At 41.9% G+C, this 27,900-nt stretch overlaps 1 protein-coding gene across 2 annotated transcripts in view; it reads left to right on the forward strand.

Annotated features, from left to right (window-relative positions):
• Positions 1 to 27,900, forward strand: part of PRICKLE1 (prickle planar cell polarity protein 1) — a 149,938-nt gene that overhangs the window by 110,593 nt on the left and 11,445 nt on the right. For both annotated transcript variants that reach the window (XM_069764745.1, XM_069764746.1), the window contains one exon: positions 26,897 to 27,072. In XM_069764745.1, coding sequence (XP_069620846.1) covers positions 26,947 to 27,072 — 126 coding nt within the window. In that variant the 5' untranslated portion in view covers positions 26,897 to 26,946. The remainder of the gene's footprint in view (positions 1 to 26,896; positions 27,073 to 27,900) is intronic.

Consider the following 27,900-nt stretch of genomic DNA (forward strand, 5'->3'; position numbering starts at 1 on the left):
ATGTGGCTGCTATATACATACATATTGTAGAATACCCGATGCATTGTATATAACGCAGCCCACGCAGTATCTAACACAGGCAGCATAGTATACAGCAGCCATGTAGTATATAACACTGGCCACGTAGTATACAGCAGCCATGTAGTATATAACACTGCCCACGTAGTATATAGCAGCCATGTAGTATATAGTACTGCCCATGTAGTATATAGCAGTCATCTAGTATATAGTACTGCCCACGTAGTATATAGCAGCCATGAAGTATATAGTACTGTGCACGTAGTATATAGCAGCCATGTAGTATACAGTACTGTCCACGTAGTATATAGCAGCCATGTAGTATATAATACTGCCCACGTAGTATATAGCAGCCATGTAGTATATAGTATTGTCCACGTAGTATATAGCAGCCATGTAGTATATAGTACTGCCCACGTAGTATATAGCAGCCATGTAGTATATAGTACTGCCCACGTAGTATATAGCAGCCATGTAGCCAACACAGCCCACGCAGTATTTAGCAGTGTGGGCACATATCCCTGTTAAAAAAAAAAAAGAATTAAAATAAAAAATAGTTACATACTCACCCCCTGGGATCCAACGGTGCTGTGGCGATGGGCGCGCGGCTGCCGCCATCTTCTGTTCCCAGGATGCATTACGAAATTACCCAGAAGACTTAGTGGTCTCGCGAGACCGCTAAGTCTTCTGGGTAATTTCACAATGCATCTCTGGGACCGGAAGCTGGCGGAAGGCGCGAGCGCATCCTCGGACTACGGAAGGTGAGTATAGCAGGTTTTTTTAAATTATTATTTTTAACATTAGATTTTTTTACTATTGACGCTGCATAGGCAGCATCAATAGTAAAACGTTGGGGACACACAGGGTTGATAGCAGAGGTAACGGAGTGCGTAACCCACGGCATAACGCGGTCCGTCACCGCTGGCATTAACCCTGTGTGAGCGGTGACCGGAGGGGAGTATGGAGCAGGCACTGACTGCTGGGAGTAGGGAGGGACTAATCGGACTGTGCCCGTCGATGATTGGTCATGGCAGCCATGACAGGCAGCTGGCGTGACCAATCAGCGACTTGGATTCCATGACAGAGGCTGCGACCAATGAATATCCGTTACAGACAGAAGGACAGACAGACGGAAGTGACCCTTAGACAATTATATAGTAGATGATGTTGACTCCATTGGAAAGAAAAGTCAGACTTAAGCTAATCTACTTCATATTCAGATAGAGGGATATTGAGCAATTCTGATTTCTGGAGATTCACCTTAAAGTTGCTCAATCTACTGAACTTGTCAAATTCTTTCAATATAGATGGAAGACTGAGATCCTTTATTTTTAGCTGAGAATAGATTTCTTGCAGAAAGTCTGTTGTATGTTGGAAAATATCACATTTTAATTCTTACCTTCAAAAATATACAGTATTTCTAGATTGATGACTTGAATGTAGACATTTAGGAATAAATTGTGTCCTTGCTTTAACAGTCTTGTATTCAGAACATGTCCATAGAGGGGTGCTCCTACTAACGATGGATCCTATGGTGACAACTAATGGTTTCCAGCCACTTTCAACCTTTTATAAACCTGCTTCCAATCCCGTATTCTACAGTATTTTGCCATTGTTGTTATAGTTCCAAAAACTGGAGGATTGGTTATTGTATGAAGGCCCCAATTTCTTAAACCAGTGTTTGCAAGGATTCTGGTTTAAAACTGTTTAATATTTCACAAAATTTTTGAGAGACTTATGTTTGCGCAAAAATGTTATTATTTTTTAACACCAGTCCTGCCTAGCACCACTAACTTTTTGAAAAGTGGGTAGAGTTTCATGGGGAGGGAAGCTCCTATGGAAAATTGGAAAGTGGTGTAACTTAAGGTACCTTCACACATAACGATATCGTTAACGATATCGTTGCTCTTTGTGACGTAGCAACGATATCGTTAAGGAAATCGTTATGTGTGACAGCGACCAACGATCAGGCCCCTGCTGGGAGATCGTTGGTCGCTGAGGAAAGTCCAGAACTTTATTTCGTCGCTGGACTCCCTGCAGACATCGCTGGATCGGCGTGTGTGACACCGATCCAGCGATGTCTTCACTGGTAACCAGGGTAAACATCGGGTTACTAAGCGCAGGGCCGCGCTTAGTAACCCGATGTTTACCCTGGTTACCAGCGTAAAAGTAAAAAAAAAAAACAAACATTACATACTTACCTACCGCTGTCTGTCCCCGGCGCTCTGCTTCTCTGCACTCCTCCTGCACTGGCTGTGAGCGTTGGTCAGCCGGAAAGCAGAGCGGTGACGTCACCGCTCTGCTTTCCGGCCGCTGTGCTCACAGACAGTGCAGGAGGAGTGCAGAGAAGCAGAGTGCCGGGGACAGACAGCGGTAGGTAAGTATGTAATGTTTTTTTTTTTTTTACTTTTATGCTGGTAACCAGGGTAAACATCGGGTTACTAAGCGCGGCCCTGCGCTTTTAGTAACCCGATGTTTACCCTGTACCCGATGTTTACCCTGGTTACCCGGGGACTTCGGGATCGTTGGTCGCTGGAGACCTGTCTGTGTGACAGCTCTCCAGCGACCAAACAGCGACGCTGCAGCGATCGACATCGCTGTCGGTATCGCTGCAGCGTCGCTGAGTGTGAAGGTACCTTTACACAGCGGCTCACAGATTTGCCAATTCATTAAGAGGTGCATTCCTCTTAATAAATTTGGTGCATCTTACTAAGTGCTTTGTTGATCAAAACTGACATGCCATATGCCAGTCTTGATTAATTGGGGCCATAGTGTTTTAGAGAACTACTGCCACTGCTAGTTACCATATATAAGCTAATAATGTTCCATGAACGGATGCAGAATCACAGAAGAGCAACAAGAGGAGCTTTATTTTGAAATACCCTTGATTTTGATCTTTAGGCTACAACTAGAAAATGAAACCGAAAACTAGTTAGGCCAGGTTCACACTGCGTTTTAGCGGTCCGCTAGACTGACTACGTTACACTGTGGCATAACGCTGTGTAACGCAGTCCGTTAATGCTGCCATTAAAACTTATGGCGGATGCATCACTAGCGCACGCCCACAATGGGCGTTCGCTATCGATGTGCCGTCATTGAGTGACGGACGCTGGAATGAGGGTTGCAGCATTTCCGGGTCCGTCACTGCTAGCGCAGATAGAGCATCTGCTAGCTCTATCTGCGCTAGCGGTATGACAAGTCGGCACTTGCGTTAACAGCCCGTTAACGCATGTGTTGAACAGGCTGCTGTTAACGCAATGTGAACCTAGCCTTATACTGTTACTTTATACCTGGCCTCCCAGAAACCATATGATAGAAATTGATCGGTGAATGGCTTGTGACCGATAAAGCTAATTATATACCCCAAGATTACTGTTGGCTCAGTTTTTGTTCAGATGGTGGTCTCCCATCAACCTTCCTATTATTATCCCAAATCGGTTGAGCGTACAGGCTGATTTTTAATAGGAAGAGGGAGATAAGTCAGTGCCATACATTTAAGGTTGACCGTACAGGCTGATTTTTAATAGCAAGAGGGAGATAAGTCAGTGCCAAACATTTAAGGCAGCTTATTTCCTGGCAGGTCAAGAATCATGAATTGAACATGCCTGAGTGCTCCCTCTAGTATTTCCTGCTAAGGAATAATCTGGAGGCCAGAATATGCTTTATTGACCCTTCTCATCTAGATTGTGCACAGCTGTGATGAAGAGTTGAAGATTTTCAATGATAATTCTTGCTCACAAGCCACACCATTGTCTACTCACTGCAACTCTTGACTGCTTCCCTCCATAGCATTCACAGTGCATCTGGTCACTTTTATTGGGAAGATACCACAACACACAAGTGTCATGTCACAACCGCAGCAAAGATGTTGGTGCAGGGTGTTTATATCCTACTATGGATACATGTATAGCTTGATTCTATAGATCAAACACTTGACAGTGACTTGGGGCTTAATCAGAAATTTGTTATTTTCTCATAAGGGAAAGTGGTTTTTTGGGGATCAGTGTGAAATTAAAAAAATTCTCCAGTTTCTCCTGTTCGTGAAAGAGTACTTGTGTTCAGCCACCAACTGTTATAGATGTTGGGCTAGTAGTAGCCTTTCTTGATTTCTTTGAATACGTGTATACATTGCTATCAAAGAGCAGCCATCTCCTCAAGTGCTGTGTTACTCATTTTGCATTTGAATCCTTTGTTTATATTCTGCATATTTATACATTTTTGATGATATGATACCTGGGTATGTTTAGGGTACAGCACTATGGCAGACTAGCATTAGTCACCATTAGTCACCAGTCTAAAAGGCTCTATTTTGTGTTATTCCCTTCCTTCTAAGCATCATTTCTGGGAGGTGTTCTTAGTCCAAGTCATTGTAATGAACACTATGTCTGGTCTGTGGTTAAACCTCTGTCTGTCCACATCAAGAATAGACCTCTATAGTAATGGTTATTCCGGCAACAGACAAATGAAAGGGGAGAACTGTGACACAATTTCCTTGTAGAACCCACTCCTTACTTCAAAGGTTTTCATTAAGTAGTTGCTTTGTAATCTCCTCATTGCGCTAAGGTGTTTTATGTTCAACATTAACTGATAAGACCAGTTTCATGACATCTTCATGAATAATTCCCATAATAACCAGCTCATTGTGTTAATGTAAAGGTTCTTGGATTACATTTTGATAAGTTTGGGGGCCTTCAGTAAAGATAGTTTAGGTTAATTCTATGATTTACTGTATCTTATTCATATTCAAAGGTCGTAGATTGTCATTGTTGAGTAAGATCATTAATTGGAAAGCTTCCAATAAATGTAATGAAGGCTAATGAAGAATTCTTTAGAACTCTGCCTTTTTGAAGCATTGGTGCTGGGCATTGTAAAATGTACCATTAAGGCTAGCAGAAGCAGGCGGTGTTGTAGATAAACGCCAGGTGTGCATCATTGTTAGATGACCTCTTGGTTGTTTGGAAAGATGGCCATGTGTATGTTTACCACACAAACTAGAAATAATAGTGCAAATGGAAGCCCACATCTGTTTGCTTCCATTCTTCTCCATCGGTTAACCCATTGGGCTCATAAAAGTGTCTGTACAACGAATTGCTGGCAATACATGTCCTACATGAACAATAGTACAAGAACCTGCTCTACATTCCATCCATGAACAATTACAGTAAAGCAGGGGTGAAGTGTTGACCTGAAATGCACGGACGCCCTCCACCCCTTTTCTAACTCCACACAGAGGTGTTTGCATTGTAATTGTAGTTTTCCTAGGACATTCCCCCTGTATAACAATATATAAAGTTGCTCACCCAAAGAATATTATTCTCAAATGCAACAGTATTGACCATTATAAGGTTGGAAAAAAGAAATTTTTTTTATGGAAATGCTCCAGTCATGGATATGTACATCTGTATTGAAATGATGTCGTAAGATTTGCGTAGATGTGATTAACCTGTAATGGAGATAGCTTACTTCTTGGGTAGTAGCATGTGTGGTGAAAATTGGTCTTTGAGTCAAAGTCAAGGTGGCCAAACACTAATAAAGTTAATTTCAATCAACATTTTAATCAATAGATCTTTGAAGAAAAATACGTTCCTCAATTGGATGTGTTTACAAAAAATGTTCCTGTGCTGAGATAATCTTATAAATGTGCCCCTGCTGTGTACTGTGTAATGGCGGTGTCTGCCTGTACAGGAACATGGTCTGATCATACCACAGCTCCTGGGCAAGAGAGGACCCAAAAGAGAGTATACAGACGTTACAGCACTGGATGGCAGATTACTTTTTCTTTCAATTTAAAACATTGCTTAAAAACACGCAGGGAAATGTTTTGCCTCACAGAAAGCATCAGCTGTGATCCCCTGCTGTCCTGTCTGTATACTCTCTTGCTTCCTCCCCTGCCCAGGAGCTGTGGTATGACCAGACCATGTTCCTGCACGGTCAGACACGGCCATTACACAGTACATAACAGGGGTACATTTATAAGATTATCTCAGCACAGGGACATGTTTTTAAACACATCCAATTGTGGAACTTATTCCAATATGTGTTAATTAAAATTAATGTTTGTTTTAAACTATGTTTAGTGGCAAAAGACCACCACTTACATTAGACTAAAGTTGGCCACACTCGCTTATATGGAGTACTTCCGAACTGCCTGACAATGTTGATGGAGAGAAGGATGTATCCGGCCATTTGAATTTATCTACTGACGTTTTTCTCTATGGAGGTAATCCGCTGCCAGAGGAGTCTGACTATTGTTTGTCCAATGATCACTATCTGATGTATATGGTGGCATTTTGCCATGAACATTTGAATTGATATTGGCTGTTACAATTGTTTGACGCACCCATACATGTTATCTCCAAAAGTAACATCATAGAAAAATGAAAGATCTTTCACAAAATGATCATTTATGTTTATCTGAAAATGCCAAATATGGCCAACTACATTCCCAAAAATTTACAGTGTGTCCTCGGTTGGTTTAACCGATCATACATTGTTTAATTCCACCCATGAGAGATTATTTTTGGTTTCCGTTCACTTTAGTCCAATGTGTATGGTGCACCTCTAGTAATATCTCTGGCTAGCATTTAAAGGGGTTATCAACTACTAGGACAACCCCTTCTCAGTCTGAATGTTTGCCCCTGTTAAAATAAAAACACTTATTCATCTCCGGCGCCATTCCATTGGCGTTAACACGCTCATTCCTGGGGCTCGTGAGGTTGTTACGTCACATGAGTCAAGCATCCAATCAACGGGGCCACTTAACTGTCCAGAAAATTGAACAGAAAGTGAGAAACCAGCCACAGCCTTGACTTCCTGTTGATGTTAGATTTGTCCAAAGGTGGAGACAATGAAGCCGGTGCTGATTTGGCACAGGGCTCGCATGAGTTAACAGCCCCATGTAAGCCCCGGGACAACAAGTGCAGACACCGCTGGAACTGTGGCGGCATCGGAGGTGAGTATGTGTTTTTAATTTTAACAAGGGCAAACATTCCGATTGAGAAGAGGTAAGGCCCCGTCACACGTAGCGACGCTGCAGCGATACCGACAACGATCCGGATCGCTGCAGCGTCGCTGCAGGAGGAGGAGTGCAGGAGGAGAGCAGAGCACAGCGCTGGAGGACAGACGGCTGTAGGTAAGTATGTAGTGTTTGTTTTTTTTACTTTTAGGATGGTAACCAGGGTAAACATCGGGTTACTAAGCGCGGCCCTGCGCTTAGTTACCCGATGTTTACCCTGGTTACCAGTGAAGACATCGCTGGATCGGTGTCACACACGCCGATCCAGCGATGTCTGCGGGGAGTCCAGCGACCAAATAAAGTTCTGGACTTTCTTCCCCGACCAGCGACAGCACAGCAGGGGCCTGATCGCTGCTGCCTGTCACACTGGACGATATCACTAGCGAGGACGCTGCAACGTCACGGATCGCTAGCGATATCGTCTAGTGTGACGGTACCTGTAGTCTTAGTGGTGGATAACCCCTTTAGCATGCTATTATGGATTATCCTTCTTACTCTTGTGTATGTTGTAACTTCACATTACAGTTTTAAAAATCTAATTGAAATCTGTTGAAATCGCATTCATCTTATGTATATCTTGGTAACAAAAAAAGACATGCTACCTATATAGGTCTCTATATGGCAAATGAGTGCCCAAAAAGTAGTCTTTTTTTCCAGATGTTTAGCACTTTTGACAGCTCTATTGAAAGTTCTGACTCTTGTAGACTGTCGTGATGTTTCAGTTTTGTGAGACACTTTAACATAGGTAAATATGGGAGCTTGTAACGCATACGTGATTGGTATTCTGGTAACTTTTTAAGAGTTCCGGTGTAAGATACCTAGACCTCCATGAATAGGGTTATTATAGGAAATGCCTAAATAATCCCTGTTCCCATAAAACACCATACATATGCATGTTGTCCATTCCTTACAGCTTCAGTGGTGCGAAGTGTTTTGTGATGTGTTTTTTGCCTGGATTACTGAAGCCGCATTTGATTTTACAAGGCTGAGCACTGTAAATTATTGGACGCTGGAAACCACCAGCAGAGTCCTTCTGTGTTGTTGACTTATGTCCAGAAAAGCCAGTCCAGGAAGTCTGCAGAGGGAATGGCACTCAATCATTCCCCTTCATGGCCGGCCAGGAAAGTAAACATTCTCTATATCGCTAATCATAGACCATCCTAGACATAATGCGACCATTCATCGTAAATGAGAAAATTCTAATCGTAATTACAAGTGTAAAATGCTTTCCATCCATTTGTTAGTGATGAAAACATTATTCTGTTTGCGTAACAGATTTTCTTTTATAGGAATTTCTTGTTCCAAATTGATTCCCCGCCTGCTGTTAATAGAACAAGATGGTGAGATAGAAGAGAACTGATGTGCACTAAAGGATAAAATGTCCCGGTGCCATGTAAATGCGCTCTCCGCAATCACTACCATGGGTATATAGAGCCGCCTGGCAGGTGCTCGCTAGTTACACGACACGCTGAAAGGCAGAACAGTCCATGAAACACTTAGTACTCCAAAGATGGAAGAGCAAAAAAACATAGGACATCAGCATATCTTGGCACTTTAAACATAGGAACATTTTAGTTCTCTTTTCTTCTTTCCAGCAATAGAAATCTGGTGCTGTCAGGTTATGTACGAGCCATAACACAGTATATCCATATTTTCTAGAGTGTTCCTGTGAGTGCTGCAGTTTACTACAAAGTTCACTTGGCTTTAATTTTGAAACAATAAATCCTTGATAGATTAGTCTTCACAATGGCTTTCACAGCTCTCACAATCCCATTTTGGAAACAAAGGCAGGCTGCTTTTAACACAGTGAAGACAAAGGACTGTCCAAATGACAGACAAAACCGATTGCTCACCATTGACAATAACCATGCATGTCAGACAGATGATAATCACTGTTCACAGTGGAGATATCTCAAGAATTACAATGACCTATGATCAAATCAAGGGGGTCTTTTCTTCATGTTAACTAAGCTTTTATATAGAGTAATACCTCTAATCCTATCGTCTGAGCAACTACTGACTGGGTTCATTCTGGGCAGTTCTTCTGGAATGCATGCAAAGTATAAAGTAACAAACACTAGTCACTTTAGAAAAATGATATAGTTGTATAGTGTCCCTTCAGCCACTGTGGGTACAGTTGTGGCAAAAGTATTGACACCCCTGCAATTCTGTCAGATAATACTCAGTTTCTTCCTGAAAATGATTGCAATCACAAATTCTTTGGTATTATTATCTTCATTTAATTGGTCTTAAATGAAAAAACACAAAAGAGAATGAAGCAAAACATTGATCATTTCACACAAAGCTCAAAAAATAGGCTAGACAAAAGTATTGGCACCCTCAGCCTAAAGGCCCCTTCTCACTTAGCGACGCTAAAGCGATCCCGACAACGATACGACCTGTCAGGGATCGTTGCTGCGTCGCTATGTGGTCGCTGGTGAGATGTCAAACAGTGAGATCTTCCCAACGACGCAGCAGCGATGCGGCGACCTGTAGAACGATGTCGTTGGTCGTTATGACCCTGTCACATGGCAGCTATTATGACGATTCAGACCTCGATGAGGGACGTCCTGTGTGACGACGTAGTCACACAGGCATGCATTTGCGTTGCCTTTTCCGCGCCCATTCAGTTCCGATTGGTGGTCGCTACTGCGTTCTGATTGGCGGCCTTGCCTTATGAGTCGACTCAATAGCCCTTCGGTGGTAACGCATTTGAGATCCCAAATGATACCTACCGTGCACAAAAGGTGTCAGAAGAACCGTTGAAGAATAGATAAATCGAAGAGGAGTCGCAGGCCGGAGAACTCTAAAACGATCTGCAAACCACCACGCGGTCAGGAACAAAGGATGGAAGCGCTACTATGTCGCCTTCTGTTGACCGTCAATCAGAACGCAGAAGCGACCACCAATCGGAATTGAATGGGCACGGAAAAGGCAACGCAAATGCACGCCTACGTGTTGTTGTCTGAGTCGTCAACGAGGTCGTTGGTAAGGTGTCAAACACAGCGATGTGTGCTACCCAGCGGGACCTCAATGATCAAAAAAAGGTCCAGGCCATTCCGACATGACCAGCGATCTCACAGCAGGGGCCTGGTCGCTGCTACGTGTCAAACATAGTGAGATCGCTACTGAGGTCGCTGTTGCGTCACAAAACTTGTGACTCAGCAGCGATCTCGCTAGCGACCTCGCTCAGTGTGAAGTACCCCTAATACTTGGTTGCACAACCTTTAGCCAAAATAACTGCGACCATCCGCTTCCGGTAACCATCAATGAGTTTCTTACAATGCTCTGCTGGAATTTTAGACCATTCTTCTTTGGCAAACTGCTCCAGGTCCCTGATTTTTGAAGGGTGCCTTCTCCAAACTGCCATTTTTAGATCTCTCCACAGGTGTTCTATTGGATTCAGGTCTGGACTCATTGCTGGCCACCTTAAAGTCTCCAGTGCTTTCTCTCAAACCATTTTCTAGTGCTTTATGAAGTGTGTTTTGGGTCATTGTCCTGCTGGAAGACCCATGACCTCTGAGGGAGACCCAGCTTTCTTACACTGGGCTCTAAATTATGCTGCAAAATTTGTTTGTAGTCTTCAGACTTCATAATGCCAAGCACATGGTCAAACAGTCCAGTGCCAGAGGCAGCAAAGCAACCCCAAAACATCAGGGAACCTCCGCCATGTTTGACTGTAGGGACCGTGTTCTTTTCTTTGAATGCCTCCTTTTTTTCTCCTGTAAACTCTATGTTGATGCTTTTGCCCAAAAAGCTCTACTTTTGTCTCATCTGACCAGAGAACATTCTTCCAAAACATTTTAGGCTTTTTCAGGTAAGTTTTGGCAAACTCCAGCCTGGCTTTTTTATGTCTCAGGGTAAGAAGTGGGGTCTTCCCGGGTCTCCTACCATACAGTCCCTTTTCATTCAGACACCGACGGATAGTACGGGTTGACACTGTTGTATCCTCGGACTGCAGGGCAGCTTGAACTTGTTTGGATGTTAAGGTACCTTCACACTCAGCGACGCTGCAGCGATACCGACAACGATGTCGATCGCTGCAGCGTCGCTGTTTGGTCGCTGGAGAGCTGTCACACAGACAGCTCTCCAGCGACCAACGATCCCGAGGTCCCCGGGTAACCAGGGTAAACATCGGGTTACTAAGCGCAGGGCCGCACTTAGTAACCCGATGTTTACCCTGGTTACCAGCGTAAAAGTAAAAAAAAAAAAAAACACTACAGACTTACCTAACGCTGTCTGTCCCCGGCGCTCTGCTTCTCTGCACTCCTCCTGCACTGACTGAGCACAGCGGCCGGAAAGCAGAGCGGTGACGTCACCGCTCTGCTTTCCGGCTGACCGACGCTCACAGCTAGTGCAGGAGGAGTGCAGAGAAGCTGAGCGCCGGGGACAGACAGCGGTAGGTAAGTATGTAGTGTTTGTTTTTTTTTACTTTTACGCTGGTAACCAGGGTAAACATCGGGTTACTAAGCGCGGCCATGCGCTTAGTAACCCGATGTTTACCCTGGTTACCAGTGAAGACATCGCTGGATCGGTGTCACACATGCCGATCCAGCGATGTCTGCAGGGAGTCCAGCGACGAAATAAAGTTCTGGACTTTCCTCAGCGACCAACGATCTCCCAGCAGGGGCCTGATCGTTGGTCGCTGTCACACAGAACGATTTCCTTAACGATATCGTTGCTACGTCACAAAAAGCAACGATATCGTTGTGTGAAGGTACCTTTAGTCGAGGTTCTTTATCCAACATCCGCACAATCTTGCGTTGAAATCTCTTGTCAATTTTTCTTTTCCGTCCACATCTAGGGAGGTTAGCCACAGTGCCATGGGCTTTAAACTTCTTGATGACACTGCGCACGGTAGACACAGGAACATTCAGGTCTTTGGAGATGGACTTGTAGCCTTGAGATTGCTCATGCTTCCTCACAATTTGGTTTCTCTGACCCAGACAGTTCTTTTGGTCATCTTTCTTTTCTCCATGCTCAATGTGGTACACACAAGGACACAGGACAGAGGTTGAGTCAACTTTAATCCATATCAACTGGCTGCAAGTGTGATTTAGTTATTGCCAACACCTGTTAGGTGTCACAGGCAAGTTACAGGTGCTGTTAATTACACAAATTAGAGAAGCATCACATGATTTTTCAAACAGTGCCAATACTTTTGTCCACCCCCTTTTTTATGTTTGGTGTGGAATTATATCCAATTTGGCTTTAGGACAAAGTTTATTGAAAGATACGTTAAAATATTATAACACACTTAAAAAACACCAAGTGAAGACACCATAAGATAACCACAGGGCCCTTATCCTTGCTAGTAAACGTTATCATAGCACAGGATAGTTACATATAATAATGTTTAAGTAAAGGAACTATAACCTTCCAAACCCCCCAGAACCGAGCCGTAAAGTTTGCAATTATCACCCATCTGTCAGAACCATGCCTAATCTGGCTTGTACAAATATGGCTATAGCAATTAGACGGCCCAAGAATGGGGGATTACACTATGGGAAGTCCCTAGGGAGACATGCGTACAGAGCCAACTGGCGTAACAAAGGCACTCCCCATCTTTGTACAACCCATAGCCTCGGTCTTACCAGGTACTGGAAATCCCTGAATTAGGCGCTGCCCCCTGCAATCCTCTAGAGTCCCCCTCCAAACCTAATTCATCGGTGTCTTTAAAAACACTGTCAATTTGCGTGAGCCATGTGCCATCATGAGCTCGGAAATCCATTATGCTAATGCTGGGACCTGCTGTGAAAAACACAGAGACAATTATAGCTGCACATAAACCCAGACTCATATTGAAAGGTGGCCGAGAGTTATATCCCGGCCCCTATATCAACCACTCCGAATACGTCATAAGCCAACATAGGAGGACAACAGGAGCGTTTTAATAAAAGAATGTACAAAGTTTATTGAAAGATACGTTAAAATATTATAACACACTTAAAAATCACCAAGGAAGGTTATAGTTCCTTTACTTAAACATTATTATATGTAACTATCCTGTGCTATGATAACGTTTACTAGCAAGGATAAGGGTACTGTGGTTATCTCATGGTGTCTTCACTTGGTGTTTTTTAAGTGTGTTATAATATTTTAACGTATCTTTCAATAAACTTTGTACATTCTTTTATTAAAACGCTCCTGTTGTCCTCCTATGTTGGCTCTTGATTCAATCCCTGTAGCAGAGGGTGGTTCCCCAGTTTAAGAGCTTTTACAGCTTATAAGCTTGGATTCAAGGTGCTCTGCATATATACAAACTGTTTCATAGCATTAGAAAAAGTATGCGGCACTCACCAGCGTTCATAGAGAGAGTCCTTTATTCCATTAAACTTTTACAGGATATTAATTGTGGCGTGCAGGGTACAGAGGCATGCGGAGGGAGAGTGAAGTGGACGATGGCCGCTTCGCGTATCAACGCTTCAATGGGACCTGGACCCGTTTTTTTTCTCGGGTCCCCCATTTTAATAGCCAGTAAAGGCTAAGTATACAGTTGTGAACTGATATTAATAGCCTGCGAATCTCCATGGATACTGCCCCCTTCCCAGGTTATAAATATTGGCCCCCAGCCATCAGCTTTCCCTCTGCTGGTTAAGAAAATTACGCGGGAGCTCATGCCATTTTATGTACAGAAAGCTGCACACACTGTAATTGTATATGACACTGACATCTTTATATCTATCTACTCTAACCTGTCATACTGTGATTTTACTGTGCGTGGCAGAAGAATTGCCGGCTCTTCAAAGGAAATCGGTACGTAAAAATCGAACATGGTCAGAGTGCTTTGCGATTTGTGTTTTTTTTTGTTGTTGTTTTTTTACCCATAGGCTTGCATTGGCGAGTATGACAATATACACATACAATCGCAGCATGCTGTGATTTTACACGCACGTCGAATACGCCTGAGAAAGCGGTGATGTGAGCTGCCCCATAGATTAACACTGGGCCGAGTGCTATGCAATGTTTTCTCGCATAGGACTCGGCCGTATTCTACGGTAGTGTGACTACGGCCTAATTCTTTCTGGGTTTTTTTTTTCGGACAGCACACTGACCGATAGTGTCATTGATCGATATACACGGTTTTAAAAACTGATTCATGTCTATGGTCCATAAGACTCTAGGCTTGTGCTATTCTCAACTATTTTGTGAATCCAATTTGGTCATGTATGTAAAATAGGTGACGCAGTGAAGAAATATTTTATACTTTTCATTCCAGTTTTAAAATTTCACTAAATTCTGGTATAAACAATTCTTGATCAGGTTAACCCCTTAATGACAGCCAATATGCCTTTTAACTGACCTTACATATAAGAGAATAGCCTCCCCATACAGTTAACAATCCCGCAGCTGTCGGCTGTACACTATAGCTGACAACTTTCTGCATCAGCCACGATCAGTGTTTGCACCGTCCAAATCTGTTTAACCCCTTAGATGCTGCTGTAAATAGTGACTACATCATTATATATGGTTAACAGAGTGTGGGGGCTTCCTCTTTATCCAAATCGGTGTCCTCAGATCATGATTGTGTGGTTCTGATGTTTACAATGGCAATTCATGACCAAATAGCGGCCTTAAGGTACCGTCACATTAAAGCGACGCTGCAGCGATAAAGACAACGATGCCGATCGCTGCAGCGTCGCTGTTTGGTCGCTGGAGAGCTGTCACACAGACAGCTCTCCAGCGACCAACGATGCCGAAGTCCCCGGGTAACCAGGGTAAACATCGGGTTACCAAGCGCAGGGCCGCGCTTAGTAACCCGATGTTTACCCTGGTTACCATTGTAAATGTAAAAAAAAAAACACTACATACTTACATTCCGGGGTCTGGTCACATCCCTCGCCTTCAGCTTCCCGCACTGACTGTGAACTGCGCTCCGGCCGGCCGGCGCTCACAGTCAGTGCGGGAAGCTGAAGGCGAGGGACGTGACCAGACACCGGAATGTAAGTATGTAGTGTTTTTTTTTTTTTTACATTTACAATGGTAACCAGGGTAAACATCGGGTTACTAAGGGCGGCCCTGCGCTTAGTAACCCGATATTTACCCTGGTTACCAGTGAAGACATCGCTGAATCGGTGTCAAACATGCCGATTCAGCGATGTCAGCGGGAGATCAGAGACCAAAATAAAGTTCTGATCATTCCCCAGCGACCAACGATCTTCCAGCAGGGGCCTGATCGTTGGTCGCTGTCACGCATAACGATTTCGGTAACGATATCGTTGCTACATCACAAAAAGCAAACGATATCGTTAACGCTATCGTTATGTGTGATGGTACCTTTAGAGACTGACGGCTGTAGTAATCTGTTCAGAAGTTAGAGACATTTAGGTGGTAAAAATACACATTTTCATTTCTGTCGTACCACTTTGCATTAATTCCTGTAAAGCACCTGAAGGGTTAATAAACTACCTGACAGCAGTTTTCCATATGTCAGGGGGTGGTGTTTTTAAAATTGTATCACGTTTGGGGGTTTCCCAATATATGAGACCCCTAAAGTCACTTCAAACATGGATAAGTCCCTAAAAAATAAATTTAGTACATTTCCTTGAAAAAATGAAAAATTGCTGCTACAATTTTAAACCTCCTAAAATGCTAAAAAAATAACATTTTACAAATGATGCTGATATAAAGCCAACATGTGGGAAATGTTATTTATTAATGGTTTGCTGTGGTATGACTATCTGGATTAAAGGGATAATCATTCAAATTTTGAAAATTGCTAATTTTTTAACATTTTTCTCAAATTTTTTATATTTTTTATAAATAAACACAAAACATATTGACCTATATTTACCATTATCATAAAGTATAATGTGTCACGAAAAAACAGTCTCAAAATCACTGGGATTTGTTGAAGCGTTGCAGAGTTATTACCACAGAAAGTGACACTGGTCAGATTTCAAAAATTTGGCTCTGTCACTAAGGGGTTACATTAAATCACTTCACTGTACAGCGATGTTCCATTATAGTAGTATTAAAGGGGTTGTATGGCCTTAAGCTACAAGTCTGCAGTCCCTTTATTCTCCAGTTTAGGCATCGGGAGCAGCGGGCAATTTGCATACATGCAGTCATGTGCCAACTAAGCATGTGCAGCCTCGCTTAACGCAAGTGTATTGAATGAGGCTGGGCACGTCTAGTCAGAATGTGGCCGGAAGTATGCCAATTGCATAGTTGTGATCATATGACCACCTGCTCCCGGCCTCAGAGAATCCTCACAGCGCGGTGGTCGTGCCATGAGGATTCACAAGTCTGCAGTCACCTTGTGACTGCAGACATGTAGCCTAAGGCAGGACGAACCCTTAACAGTATAACTTTTTATCTCGCATAATAAAATACAGGAGCACACCATAAATAAAAATTAGTACTAACAATTGGAACTAATAAACTTCTTATTTGTCAAGCTTTGACATGGTGCTACAGTACAGTATATTTTCTCTTATAGAAAATTAATATCTGTATGCTTCTGTACCGAACGCTTTTCATTTACTAATTACTATAGCTTGTATCGATCCCCTCTATTCATATGTAACTAATATATTTCCCTAATTCCAATCCCAATAATTTGGTAATAATAAAGTGCTATTAGTGTCCACCTATTAATCAGGGCAATAATTTCAATTTTCCAGTGATTTCTGCTGCACTTAGAATTATTAAGTATTGCTTCATATATCCATGTATTCCACTCGTATAAAATATTCCTCCAATTTAACCCATATATTAAACTGCATTGTCGATGATTTTGCGGAAAATAGTTTTTAGTCCAATAATTATATACTACGGACCTGCAGTTTTACATTACAAGTGAAGCGAATACCCAAAATAAACAGTATTACAACACCGTCATTATTGTTAGTTGCCGCACACTGTCAGTGGCACAGCCGAAATACACTGGCCAACAATCTCTCCTACAGGTACCAGCATTGCTTTAATATATAGCTAATATATAAAGCTGAATGTGTGTGTATGTGTGTATGTCCGGGATTGGCATCTGCACCGTCACAGCTACAGCCACAAAATTTTGCACAGTCACGTGTCTGGACCCCGAGAGCGTTATAGGCTATGTTGTGAGGCAAAATTTTAACCCCGCGCGTTCCAATTCACCAAACAATTTTGCCCCTATCTACATAATGGGGGAAAAAGTTAAAGGAAAAGTGTTGGAGGCATATTGACAGCTGCCAGATGTGAACAAGGGGGACTTAAAGAGTGAGAGCGATGGCGCCAAAGAGTATATACCGTACAGTTGCTAAGGTGGGGCCCCGACATGGGATACTTACCACACACGGGTATATGAACACACACACAAAATGCTCCACACACTACCACGTGTATGAACACATATACCACCCTCAGCACACATTTCACCACACATACACCAACCTCGCCACATAAAAGTCGAAACACAAAAGTCGCCGCTCAAAACTCGCCACGCGCAAAACTCGCCACATGCAAAACTAGGCTCACGAAAAACTCGCCACACGTGCAAAACTCACCTCATGGACAACTCGCCACACGCAAAACTTGCACACACGGAAAAATTGCCACATGCACAAAAGTTGCAACACATGCAAAAGTTGCCTCACACAAAACTTGCACCTACTCAAAACGCACCACACATAAAACTTGCCATGCGCAAAACTCGCCATGCGCAAAACTTGCTGCACCTAACTTGCTACACTAACCTGTCACATGCAGCTCGACACACAAACAGTTGCTACACGCATGTCGCCACACAAAACTCATCTCACAAAAGTCGCTACATGCATGTTGCCACATGCAACTCAAAACTTGACACATGAAGCTAGCCCTAAAACACACACAATATATACATAATCCGAAAAAGGAGTCACGAAACTGCCATTTAAGGTATAAAAAGGTAACAGCATTTATTAATAAACATCAAAATAAAAATACTCAGATGAAATACAAAACTATCAGTCATAATAGGGTAACTATGTGAATAGCGGATGCAGGTAACAAACACCATATAGCACACCTAAGGTTAGCGACTGGAGGTCACAGGTTCACCAAATAAAGTATATTATGAATGGTTACACATTGCTAGTCCCACTAAGGACCCTCTAGCAATAGTAAGTCTATAGTCATGTAATGGACTGGACCTCACCGATATCAGTCGTGGTGTGAAAATGAGGGGTGTGAGGTGAAAATGAAAAGGTGTGAGTGCAAAATGAGATGTGAGGTCGAAATGACAAGTGTTAGGGGGAATGAGAGGAGTGAGGGGGAAAATGAGAGGTGTAAGGGAGAAAATGAGAGATGTAAGGGTTGGAAAATGAGAGGCGTGATGGGAAAATAAGAGAAGTGAAATGCTATAACTAACCACAGATATTTACTATGCCCAGGCAACGCCGGGCTCTTCAGCTAGTATAAATCATAAGAGAAATTATATATATATATATATATATATATTCTCTAGTTCACTGCTGAGCCCCTATTGAGTTAGCTGTTACCACTTGAGGATATGCATAGGGCTGGTCTGTAGAAGAATTAGACTGAAACCTATAGACTTTCTAACTATCAGTGACTTTTCTAACCACTATTTAGCTGAAATTTTTGACATGCAGGGGAAGTGCCAAGAAATAATTTAACTGATCTTTATTTATTTTTTTAGGTGAAAAGCAAACAAACGAAGAACAGATGCAAACATGTGACAAGACATTTGCATCTGTGTTCCTTCCATAGCCTGCATTGTTAAAAAAAAAAAACACTGAGTAGTAACAGATACATTTCTTAAAGGAAATCTGTCACCCCCTGGAACGTATATGACCTATTAATATGGGCATACAGGTGATAGAAATGTTAGAATAGTCCTACCTGTATGCCTCATATTAATGGTTTTGTTGTTGAGAAATGTTATATTCCTTCTTTATGCTAATGATTTCTTCCAGGCTCTGGGACGTGCAGTGCCTGGAAGAGATCCCAGCCTCCTCCCATTATAATACTACCCCCCTCCGATGTACCCATTATGGCCACGGAATTCTGCGCCCTGCACTCCCTCAGAAATACATACCTCATCCTCCCTTCTGTGAGCACTGCACTCGGGGATCAAAGAGTAACTGTGACCTCTGATGTGCGCGTGCCAATAATATGCTCTCCCCACTTCTTCCCTGCACAGTCATTGCTAGGAACCATGGGTACATAGCGATGACTATGCAGGGAGGAAGTAGGGAGAGCACCTTATGGGCACACACATCAGAGGACACTGGAGCAGAAGTCGCCTGCCCAGAAGATCCCTGAATGCAGTACCCACAGAAAGGAGGATGAGGTATGTATTTTTGAGGAAGTGCAGGGTGCTTTTCTTGACAACAAGACTGCGGCATACAGGCAGGACTGGCTTAACATTTCTATTACCTGTATGCCCATATTAATAGGTCATATATATCACATGGGGTGACAGATTCCCTTTTAAGAATCAAAGAGCACAGTAGACTGCATTTTTTTTGCATGCTGTAAAAATTAAATAAAAACTAATTGCAATGGATATGTACATGGTGGATACCAATTTGACATGGTTTCCCATTATGTTCTATGTAAGTAAATATCAATTTAAGTTTTGTTACAGTTGAAATATGTCAAGTACACCACTAAAACTGGTGTGAACCTAGCTGAAAACTGATGCCTTCAGTTTTTAATTTGTTCTAATGATGTGCCATAGTTGATCTGATCCACAGAAACTGATGAGAATAGAAGATTAAAGTTTTAAAAGGTTGATGATAGACTGAATGGGTTTTCCCACAAACAAAAGTTCACTTTAATCAATAGATCTTGGAATGATAATAATTTCCACAATTGGATAGGTTTAAATATAATGTCTCTGTGCTGAGATAATCTTATAAATGTGCCCCTGCTGTGTACTGTGTAATGGCCGTGTCTGACCCTACAGGAACATGGTCTGATCATAGCACAGCTCCTGGGCAGGGGAGGAAGCAAAGGAGACTATACAGACATTACAGCAGGGGATCGGATCTGATTCTTTGAATTAAAACATTGTTTAAAAACAGGCAGTGAAATGTTTTACCTCATAAAAAGAATCAGCTGTTCTGTCTGTATACTTTTTTTTTCCCTTCCTCCCCAGCCCAGGAGCTGTGCTATGATCAGACCATGTTTCTGTACGGTCAGACGCAGCCATTACACAGTACACAATAGGGATACATTTATTCTCTGCATGGGAACATTTTATGTACACATCCAATTGTGGAAATTATTATTCCAAAATCTATTGATTAAAATCAGAACCCCCTTAAAGTCCATAGAGTTCATCCTATAGCCTAACATGTTGATCCAGAGGAAGGCAAAAATCCCATGGGTCAGGCAAAATTCCTTCCCAACCCCACACACGGCAATCGGACGTCCCATCGCATCCCATCGCAGAATCTAGTGTCTATAACCTGTAATATTATATTTTTAGAGAAAAGTATCCAGGCCCTTCTTGAATTTTAGTAGTGAATCAACCATAACAGCATATTGTGGCAGAGAGTTCCATAGTCTGTGCTCTTAGGCTACGTTCAGACTAGCGTTGTGCGCCGCTGCGTCGGCGACGCACAACGCACCGAAAAACGCGGCAAAACGCATGCAAAAACGCTGCGTTTTGCGACGCGTGCGTCGATTTTTGCCGAAAATCGGACGCAAGAAAAATGCAACTTGTTGCGTTTTCTTGGTCCGACGCTTGCGGCAAAAAAGACGCACGCGTCGCAAAACGCAACAAGCAAAAACGCATGCGTCCCCCATGTTAAACATAGGGGCGCATGACGCGTGCGTCGCCGCTGCGTCGCCCGACGCGGCGCCGACGCAGACTAGCACAACGCTAGTCTGAACGTAGCCTTACAGTGAAGAGTCGCTGTCTGTGATGATGAAACCTTCTTTCCTCTAGACGTAGAAGATGCCCACTTGTCCCTGTTGCAGGCCAAGGTGTAAAAGAAAAATTGACATTGACTGAGTGTAGAGGGACAGACATCGTTCCATAAAAAAAAATTGTAATGTGTGAATGTGCCTAAAGTATGTTAATGGTTCCTGTGGGATAAACATGTGGGTGGACTGCGCTGCTGGACTGAATCAATTCTTCAGAAAAGATCATGAGGAAAAGACTTTTTTTTATTCACAACTCATTTCAACGTTGTTGGTTTCCACTAGAAAAAGACGCCGGTATGGCGTTGAAACGCGTTGTGAATAAAAAGCCTTTTCCTTATCTTTTTTGAAGAATTGATTGAATCCAGCAGCGCAGCCCACCTATATGTTTATCCAGATGGATCCAATATCTCCTGGAGAATTTATCCACCATCCATGGGATAGCAGCAGCTATTTTTCTTCATGCCTACATAGGAGTATTGCCTGTCACAGCTCCATCAGGTGAGTGTAACCAGCTCTCTCCTAGTAAAAAAAAGGCTAAGGAGTGAATGTCTTCGAACTGTTCCACCATTTATGGACACAACTGTTTATCACTCTCCCATAATGACAGTTCTGTGCTGTGTTGTGTATAAATATGTGATTCTCCAGAATTTGCTTTAGTCTGTGCCTGATGAAGAGACCTGTGTAGTCTCGAAAGCTTGCAATTTGTTACCATCTTTTCAGTTGGCCATTAAAAGGTATCAACCACTGAGGACTCTCAGTTCCAAATATTTTTCTATCTACTGGCTAACACGGTACCAAGATATAATAATAATAATAATAATCTTTATATAGCGCCAACATATTCCACAGCGCTTTACAGTTAAACAGTATCAAACACAACAGTCATAAGTAACAACGTTAACAATGCAATAATTAAAGCGAAATAAGATGACCCTGCTCGTGAGAGCTTACAATCTACAATGAGGTGGGGGAGATACAAAGCACAGGTTTGTATTTACTATGATGTATTTACAATGATGGTCCAGCCATCTTCAGGGGGTGGGGGATAGAAAGATAGAAGATATATTTCTTTCCAGATTCCATTGTATAAATCTTGCTGTCAGCCCTTCAGTGTGTTTTGCTGGAGGTTGAAGTGTCAGAGGTAACTGTGTGTAAATGGATTAAATTGGTTAAAAAAACGAAATCTATTGCCTGAGTTTGCCACACATTGTGGAAAGCTATTGTTGAACAAATCCTCTTAAGTGATTAGTTTTTATTTCTTTACTAAGGGTAAGTGGGAATTGTAGATTAATAAAGAACTAGAACTGTAAATGACATGGATCACAATCAGCCCTGAAACTGATGTTAATGGCCAAACTTTGCTGCCTGCACCTAATTAGTTGTACATACTGTGCTGTGTCCACATTGGGCAGCAGGAAAGCTGTGCTCCCATGCATGTCTGCTTACACAGAGCCACCTGGGGTGATCCCCACAGCGGGCACTGTAAAGTTAGGAGTGGCCAAAGTTCTTATGTGTGGGCCTTAGGTAAAGGAAGCTGGGATTGCTGGTGGCCATCTGATTCTGTGGTGTTGGAATTTTGGGTAATCAAAGGGATGAATGGGGGGGTTGGGCCAGTGACAGCATGAATAAGTAGAGGGGCTGGCCCTTTTAAGTACAGGTAGGGTATGGCTTGCAGAGCTCAGTCGGACAGAATGGAAAGTCACATTAAGTTGTATGTATAGCTGCCTTTTGAAACGTCTCCAAAGGATTTGTTTGGTGTCCTATAAATCACTGGAACAATTCTGCTACCTAACCACTGAAGAGGTAATATCAAGACATAAATACAATGGCATCGCTACAAGTATTTTCAATAATTTGCTTATTCATTATATGCTTTTTAGTACATATGGTTTTTTTAACCCGTGTTTTTTCTGATCTTTTTTGTTAGTGTATTAAATATGTGGCGGTAAATATGGGATCATTGAAAAAGATAGTTGAGTATTTTGTATTATCCTCTGGTCTTTCGATTACAAACCTGTTTTCATAGCACTGTAGTTATTTTTTTTTTCATGCTACATGGAGCTCAGACACTTAATCTCATGGCTTTATGTAAGTGAGGTTAATTGGATGTTGATGCCTGAACCATGAAGCTGTGGGCAAAGAGAGGTCAGGTCTGCTCAGGTTCCTCAGTGTGCCTCTGTTCTAGATGACATACAAGATGGCCCCACATTTGATCCCTTTCATGGAACAAACGTTGCATTTGTATGTAGCATGTGCACATTTGTTGTCAGCTGGCCTGTCTGATCTGCAGGTGGTCTGGCTGCGCGTTAAATTTCATGGGAATGTTGGGTTTCCTGATATATGCCTCTGTTTAATCTACCCACACAAAAGAATATTTCCAAAGATTCAGAATAGCTGGCGAGTGTTGAAGACCCAGCAATTCATTGATCCATAAAGTTAATGTGTGCTTATGCTATCAGATTTCATCAGTCCTGTATTTGTGGTATAGATTTTTCCTATACCTTTTTTGTTTGTACCATAAACCTTATGTCACGTTTAACTTGTGGATGCCCTCTTCCTGGAAACCAGTTTCAATGCGTCCCATAATATAAAGAACAATAGAGTGTTGTTCAGTTCAGCAGGTGACGGTGTGAGATGTAAATATCTGAGTATGCTGGAGTAGTCAGCTTCTGTTTCCCAAAGGTCATGACAGGACAGATCCCAAAAATGGGGAATGATGGCCACTAAAGGTTTTATTGTTGCTAGCTTAACTACTTGTTTTAGTTCTAAATCTGTGTGTTGCCCCTCCTCTACCCTAGCGTCAGGACTTCTTGATAGCTACTCACCCTTTTGAAGTGGATGATTTACTACAAGTTATTAGAGTACTAATCTTTTATTATACAGCTTAATGGCGACTGGCCTGGATGTGAATTAAAGATTCATCAGTAAATGAGGGTGTGGGACAATTGAATTGGCTTATATTGGCCTTTTATATGGTTTGTCCTTCGCATCCTTCTGTTTCGGACATCTGTTTCTATTAAAGGTAAAATTCTGCATGTGGTGGATAGAGAGCGCCCAACAAGGGGCTCAATAAAATTAAACTTTATAGCATAGAAAAAAAGCATGATGGGCCTCTCACTTGGTAAGGCATCACAAGTTTTACATGAACTGAAATGCTTGCGGAGGGAAGTGGTAACAACTGGTACAAATGGCTTTCCATACAGTTGTCTGAATTATTAATAAGTCAGGGTCTTCATATTCAGGATTATAGGCACCTTCATTGTATATCATCAAGCTCCACTATTTTGTGATTCTTGAGGTCTTAGTAGTATCTGTCAACTTGATGTAACACTTTCCACTACGGGCTTAACAATAGTGGGTTGGGTTGCCGTTGCTTTTGGGCCCTGGAGCTGAGGGGGGCCCCCAAGAAGTTTCAGTTGCCGATATGAGGAGACAAATACTATTAAAGATCCATAATGGCTGGGGACCCTTCTAAAGATTGTGCATTGGGGCTCAGAGGTTAGAAATTACAGCACTGCTTCCCACCCTACTGGAAACTATAATATCGCCCCCAGCACCTCAGTAAAGGTGGAGAATTAACCTCTTGTGGTGTTACTGGTTTTCGGAAAATGCTGTCCTACACTTAAAGCAGATTCTTATTTATTCTTTGCAGTTTTTGCCTTAAAATAGCCTTATATCAGGATTAGTTTTTACAGCTGCTGTGCTGGTTTGTACATGCTGCCTGCTCCTGACATGTCCAGCAGCCTACCACTTCCTTTGAAGAACACGTACAACTGTAAAAGCACTCACTTGTGTGTCTGCTTCAGCACCCCCAATCCTGATCAACAATTACTCAGTGTATGGGGTGCCTGTAAAGTTATCAATTCACAGCCAGTCCTGTAAGGCCATTTTCTTTTAGTGTGATTTTTTTTTTTTTTTTTTAATTAATTCACTGTGATAGAAAGTAAGAAATGGATCTTTCTGGGTTTTCCAGGGTGATTTTATTAATTCATTCATTTATTTAATTATTTTAATATAAAAAAAAATGAATTGTCCTAGTATTTTACAATGGTATTTGGGAAGATTCAACAACTAAATTCAGCGGAGTCTCATTTGTGACAGAATAACTTAATATTCCCACATACAGTAGAAAGTATATATAATTCTACTTTATGGATAATACCGTAATTACCCACCAAAATAATTAGTTTAACACTGTCCTTTTAAAGCATATTACGCTTTCCCATCTCATCCAGTAATGTGTGAAAAGCACTGTATTTATGATCTTTTTCATGCTTTGGAGATGGTGTGACTTTTTTCAGAATGTATTGACGAAACCCCCATTTACTGTGAATTAACAGCTTATCCTCTAAATTTAAATATTCCTTGTATTTTTTGATATGCCATAGCCATAGTGTAAACCTAAAATAAAAAAATATGCCATTAAACTCCTTAAACTTTCCAATGTTTTTCTACTCATCTGGAGAATAATTTGGATCTGCCTATTGCATCATGAATGTGCGGTGTAGTCTTTTAAGATGTCTGTGTGAAAGCCTTGACCTGCGAGAGCAGCTGTGGAGACAACCCTGCCATTATACGGGTGACAGGGTCTGCACTGTATGCAGATGCTAATATTTCAGTCTGGGTAGACCATCATATTTCCTATGGATAAGACCTTCTTTATACCAGCTTCTGAGGTAGAGAGCGTTACACAGTTGTGCTTTACTGCCTTTGCCAAGGCGATGTCTCCACCGGTGGATCCCCCAGAAATCGGAATTGGCTCAGTAAAAAAGAACATATTTTTATTAAAAAAAATGTTCATACTCTTTGCTTTGGTTCCCATCCCACCCATACAGTGACTCTGTATCGTTTACAGTGTTAAGCAGGTTTACACGTTTTCCAAAAGTAACTCATACTCTGTGAGTCACTGCGTTCTGGAAGTCCACAAGTAAGGACTTCTTCTCTTTCTTTATGAGTTGGTTTGACTTTAACTTTGTTTTTTTTTTTATTCTGTAGCCAAATTTATTGGAAATTTTTACATTTCCAAATTTCAGTGGTTCTAAGAAATGAATCTGGTAATGCTGTAAAAAAAAAAGGTAGATCTCTAGAATTGTTAGTTACAAACCCCATATGCTTTGGATACTTATACTTACATGCATGGTAATTTTTGTTTATGCCATCGTAACTATGTATTGGATATGACTGGCATATAACCATCCCATAAATCTGGGTTGCCAAGGCTTTTGCCGTCATTGGACCTTTTTATAATGCCACAAGTCCAGTACTTGAAATGTTAAGCACGCACTTAAAGATGACCATTGGTATGGGGTTAGAGACCTTAGTGCCATTGTGTGCAGACGGGACTTGTGAACAGTTGCTTGGTGTGAATAGTTGAGCTGCACCTGTTGAAGGCAACGTTTGTTTAACTGTTAATAGTGGAAAGAGCAGCACAGCATTCTGGTATAATCCAGGGTCAAAAGGTTATAATCCCTGTAGGGAGAAACTGTAGCTTCCTTTGTTTGTGAGCTCTCTATTTTATCCTAATCTCTTATAAATTCCAGTATGTGTTGTATTAGCATCCTTTGTATAAAATACTGTTCAAGTAATGTCATGCTGGCCAATAAACCATGTGGAACCGCATTATACAAGATAACCTGTACAAATGGTTAAATAAATGTATTTTATTACAACTTTACGTTGTTTTGCCAAACTTTTCCTGTGAAAGGCTAGTTCTTTTGACCTGTAAAATTTCCCACTCATGAACCTGTGAGAAAATGATTCGCTGATGTTGCAAATGAACTTTCCAGACCACGGAGGTCCCTTCTTCAGAGGTGACATCTGAGGAACTGGCTTTTGGTGCCTTGAATGGCATGTATTCATTTCAAAGTTGGCCTCTTGACATCACCGCATGGATATAGATTTTCTTCTAAACTAAATACACTGTAAAACATTATCTCAGCATGACATTCTTCAGATTTAATTTAACAATGTGTTGACTTTTTGTCTCATTTTCTTCCTTAGAGCAATTAATGACTGAAACATCCTGAAATAGAAGATTCTAATATCTGCCTATGGCGATGGAGCAGAAAGTCTGCAAGCTCACTTATGGGTGTCAGCGGAGCTCCACATCAGATGACGATTCTGGATGTGCTATGGAGGAGTACACTTGGGTTCCACCAGGCCTTCGTCCTGAACAGGTAGGCTCACACATCTGCCTAAGCATGGTTGGATTATATATGTCTCTTCTATATTTATTAATACTTTATTAGACATTAACATGCTCACAAATGTATCATAAAGATTACATTATTGTATTATATAACAGGTTTCATTGCTGCCTAGTCAAATTGTTCTCCCATACTATGCTGCATTTACTTCTTGAACTTGTGATTCCACACAGTAGCAAAACGTCTAAATAAAGAAAAGCTCAGGGCCATGTAGTGTTACGACCTGGCTTAAAGCACATAAGGCTTATCTGGCCTAGTATTTAGGAAAGGATGTAGTTAAACGGCCTCTTTAGAGTAGAACCTGGCATCTGGTGAAAACATGTTTCGATTTGACCCCTCCCGTGAAGTTGACTTCAGGTCCTCTGGAAAAAGCTCAGATGGAAGCAATGAAAGCTGTGGCTTGGGATGAACCTACCAGCAGGAATTGACAAAGCGGCTTTTGTCTCACCAATGTGTAAAATGCTAGAAGCAAATTAAACCTGTTTATGGAGGCTGTTTTCTAGATGGCTTCTCACGTTATGCAAAGTAATTGTAGGTAGAGATGTTGGAATTTCTATGGACTTGTTGACTAGTGGTAGAGGACGTGGGCATTATAACCGCATTAAACGTGTATAATTTATGGTATCCCCTAATAGTCACTGCAACTTGCATTCCAGAAAAGCAATTCAGCAGCTGGGTGCAAACTGCCCGTCTACTGGTGCCGAGTTGGCTCATCTGGTGCTCATTATCACATAGGCCTAAAGCTGCCTCAATCCTAATGTCGCATTGTTTGCTTTTCTTGGCCAATTCACCTCCATT

This window comes from Ranitomeya imitator, chromosome 4 (assembly GCF_032444005.1).
Source record: "Ranitomeya imitator isolate aRanImi1 chromosome 4, aRanImi1.pri, whole genome shotgun sequence".
In the NCBI taxonomy this organism is placed as follows: Eukaryota; Metazoa; Chordata; class Amphibia; order Anura; family Dendrobatidae; genus Ranitomeya; species Ranitomeya imitator.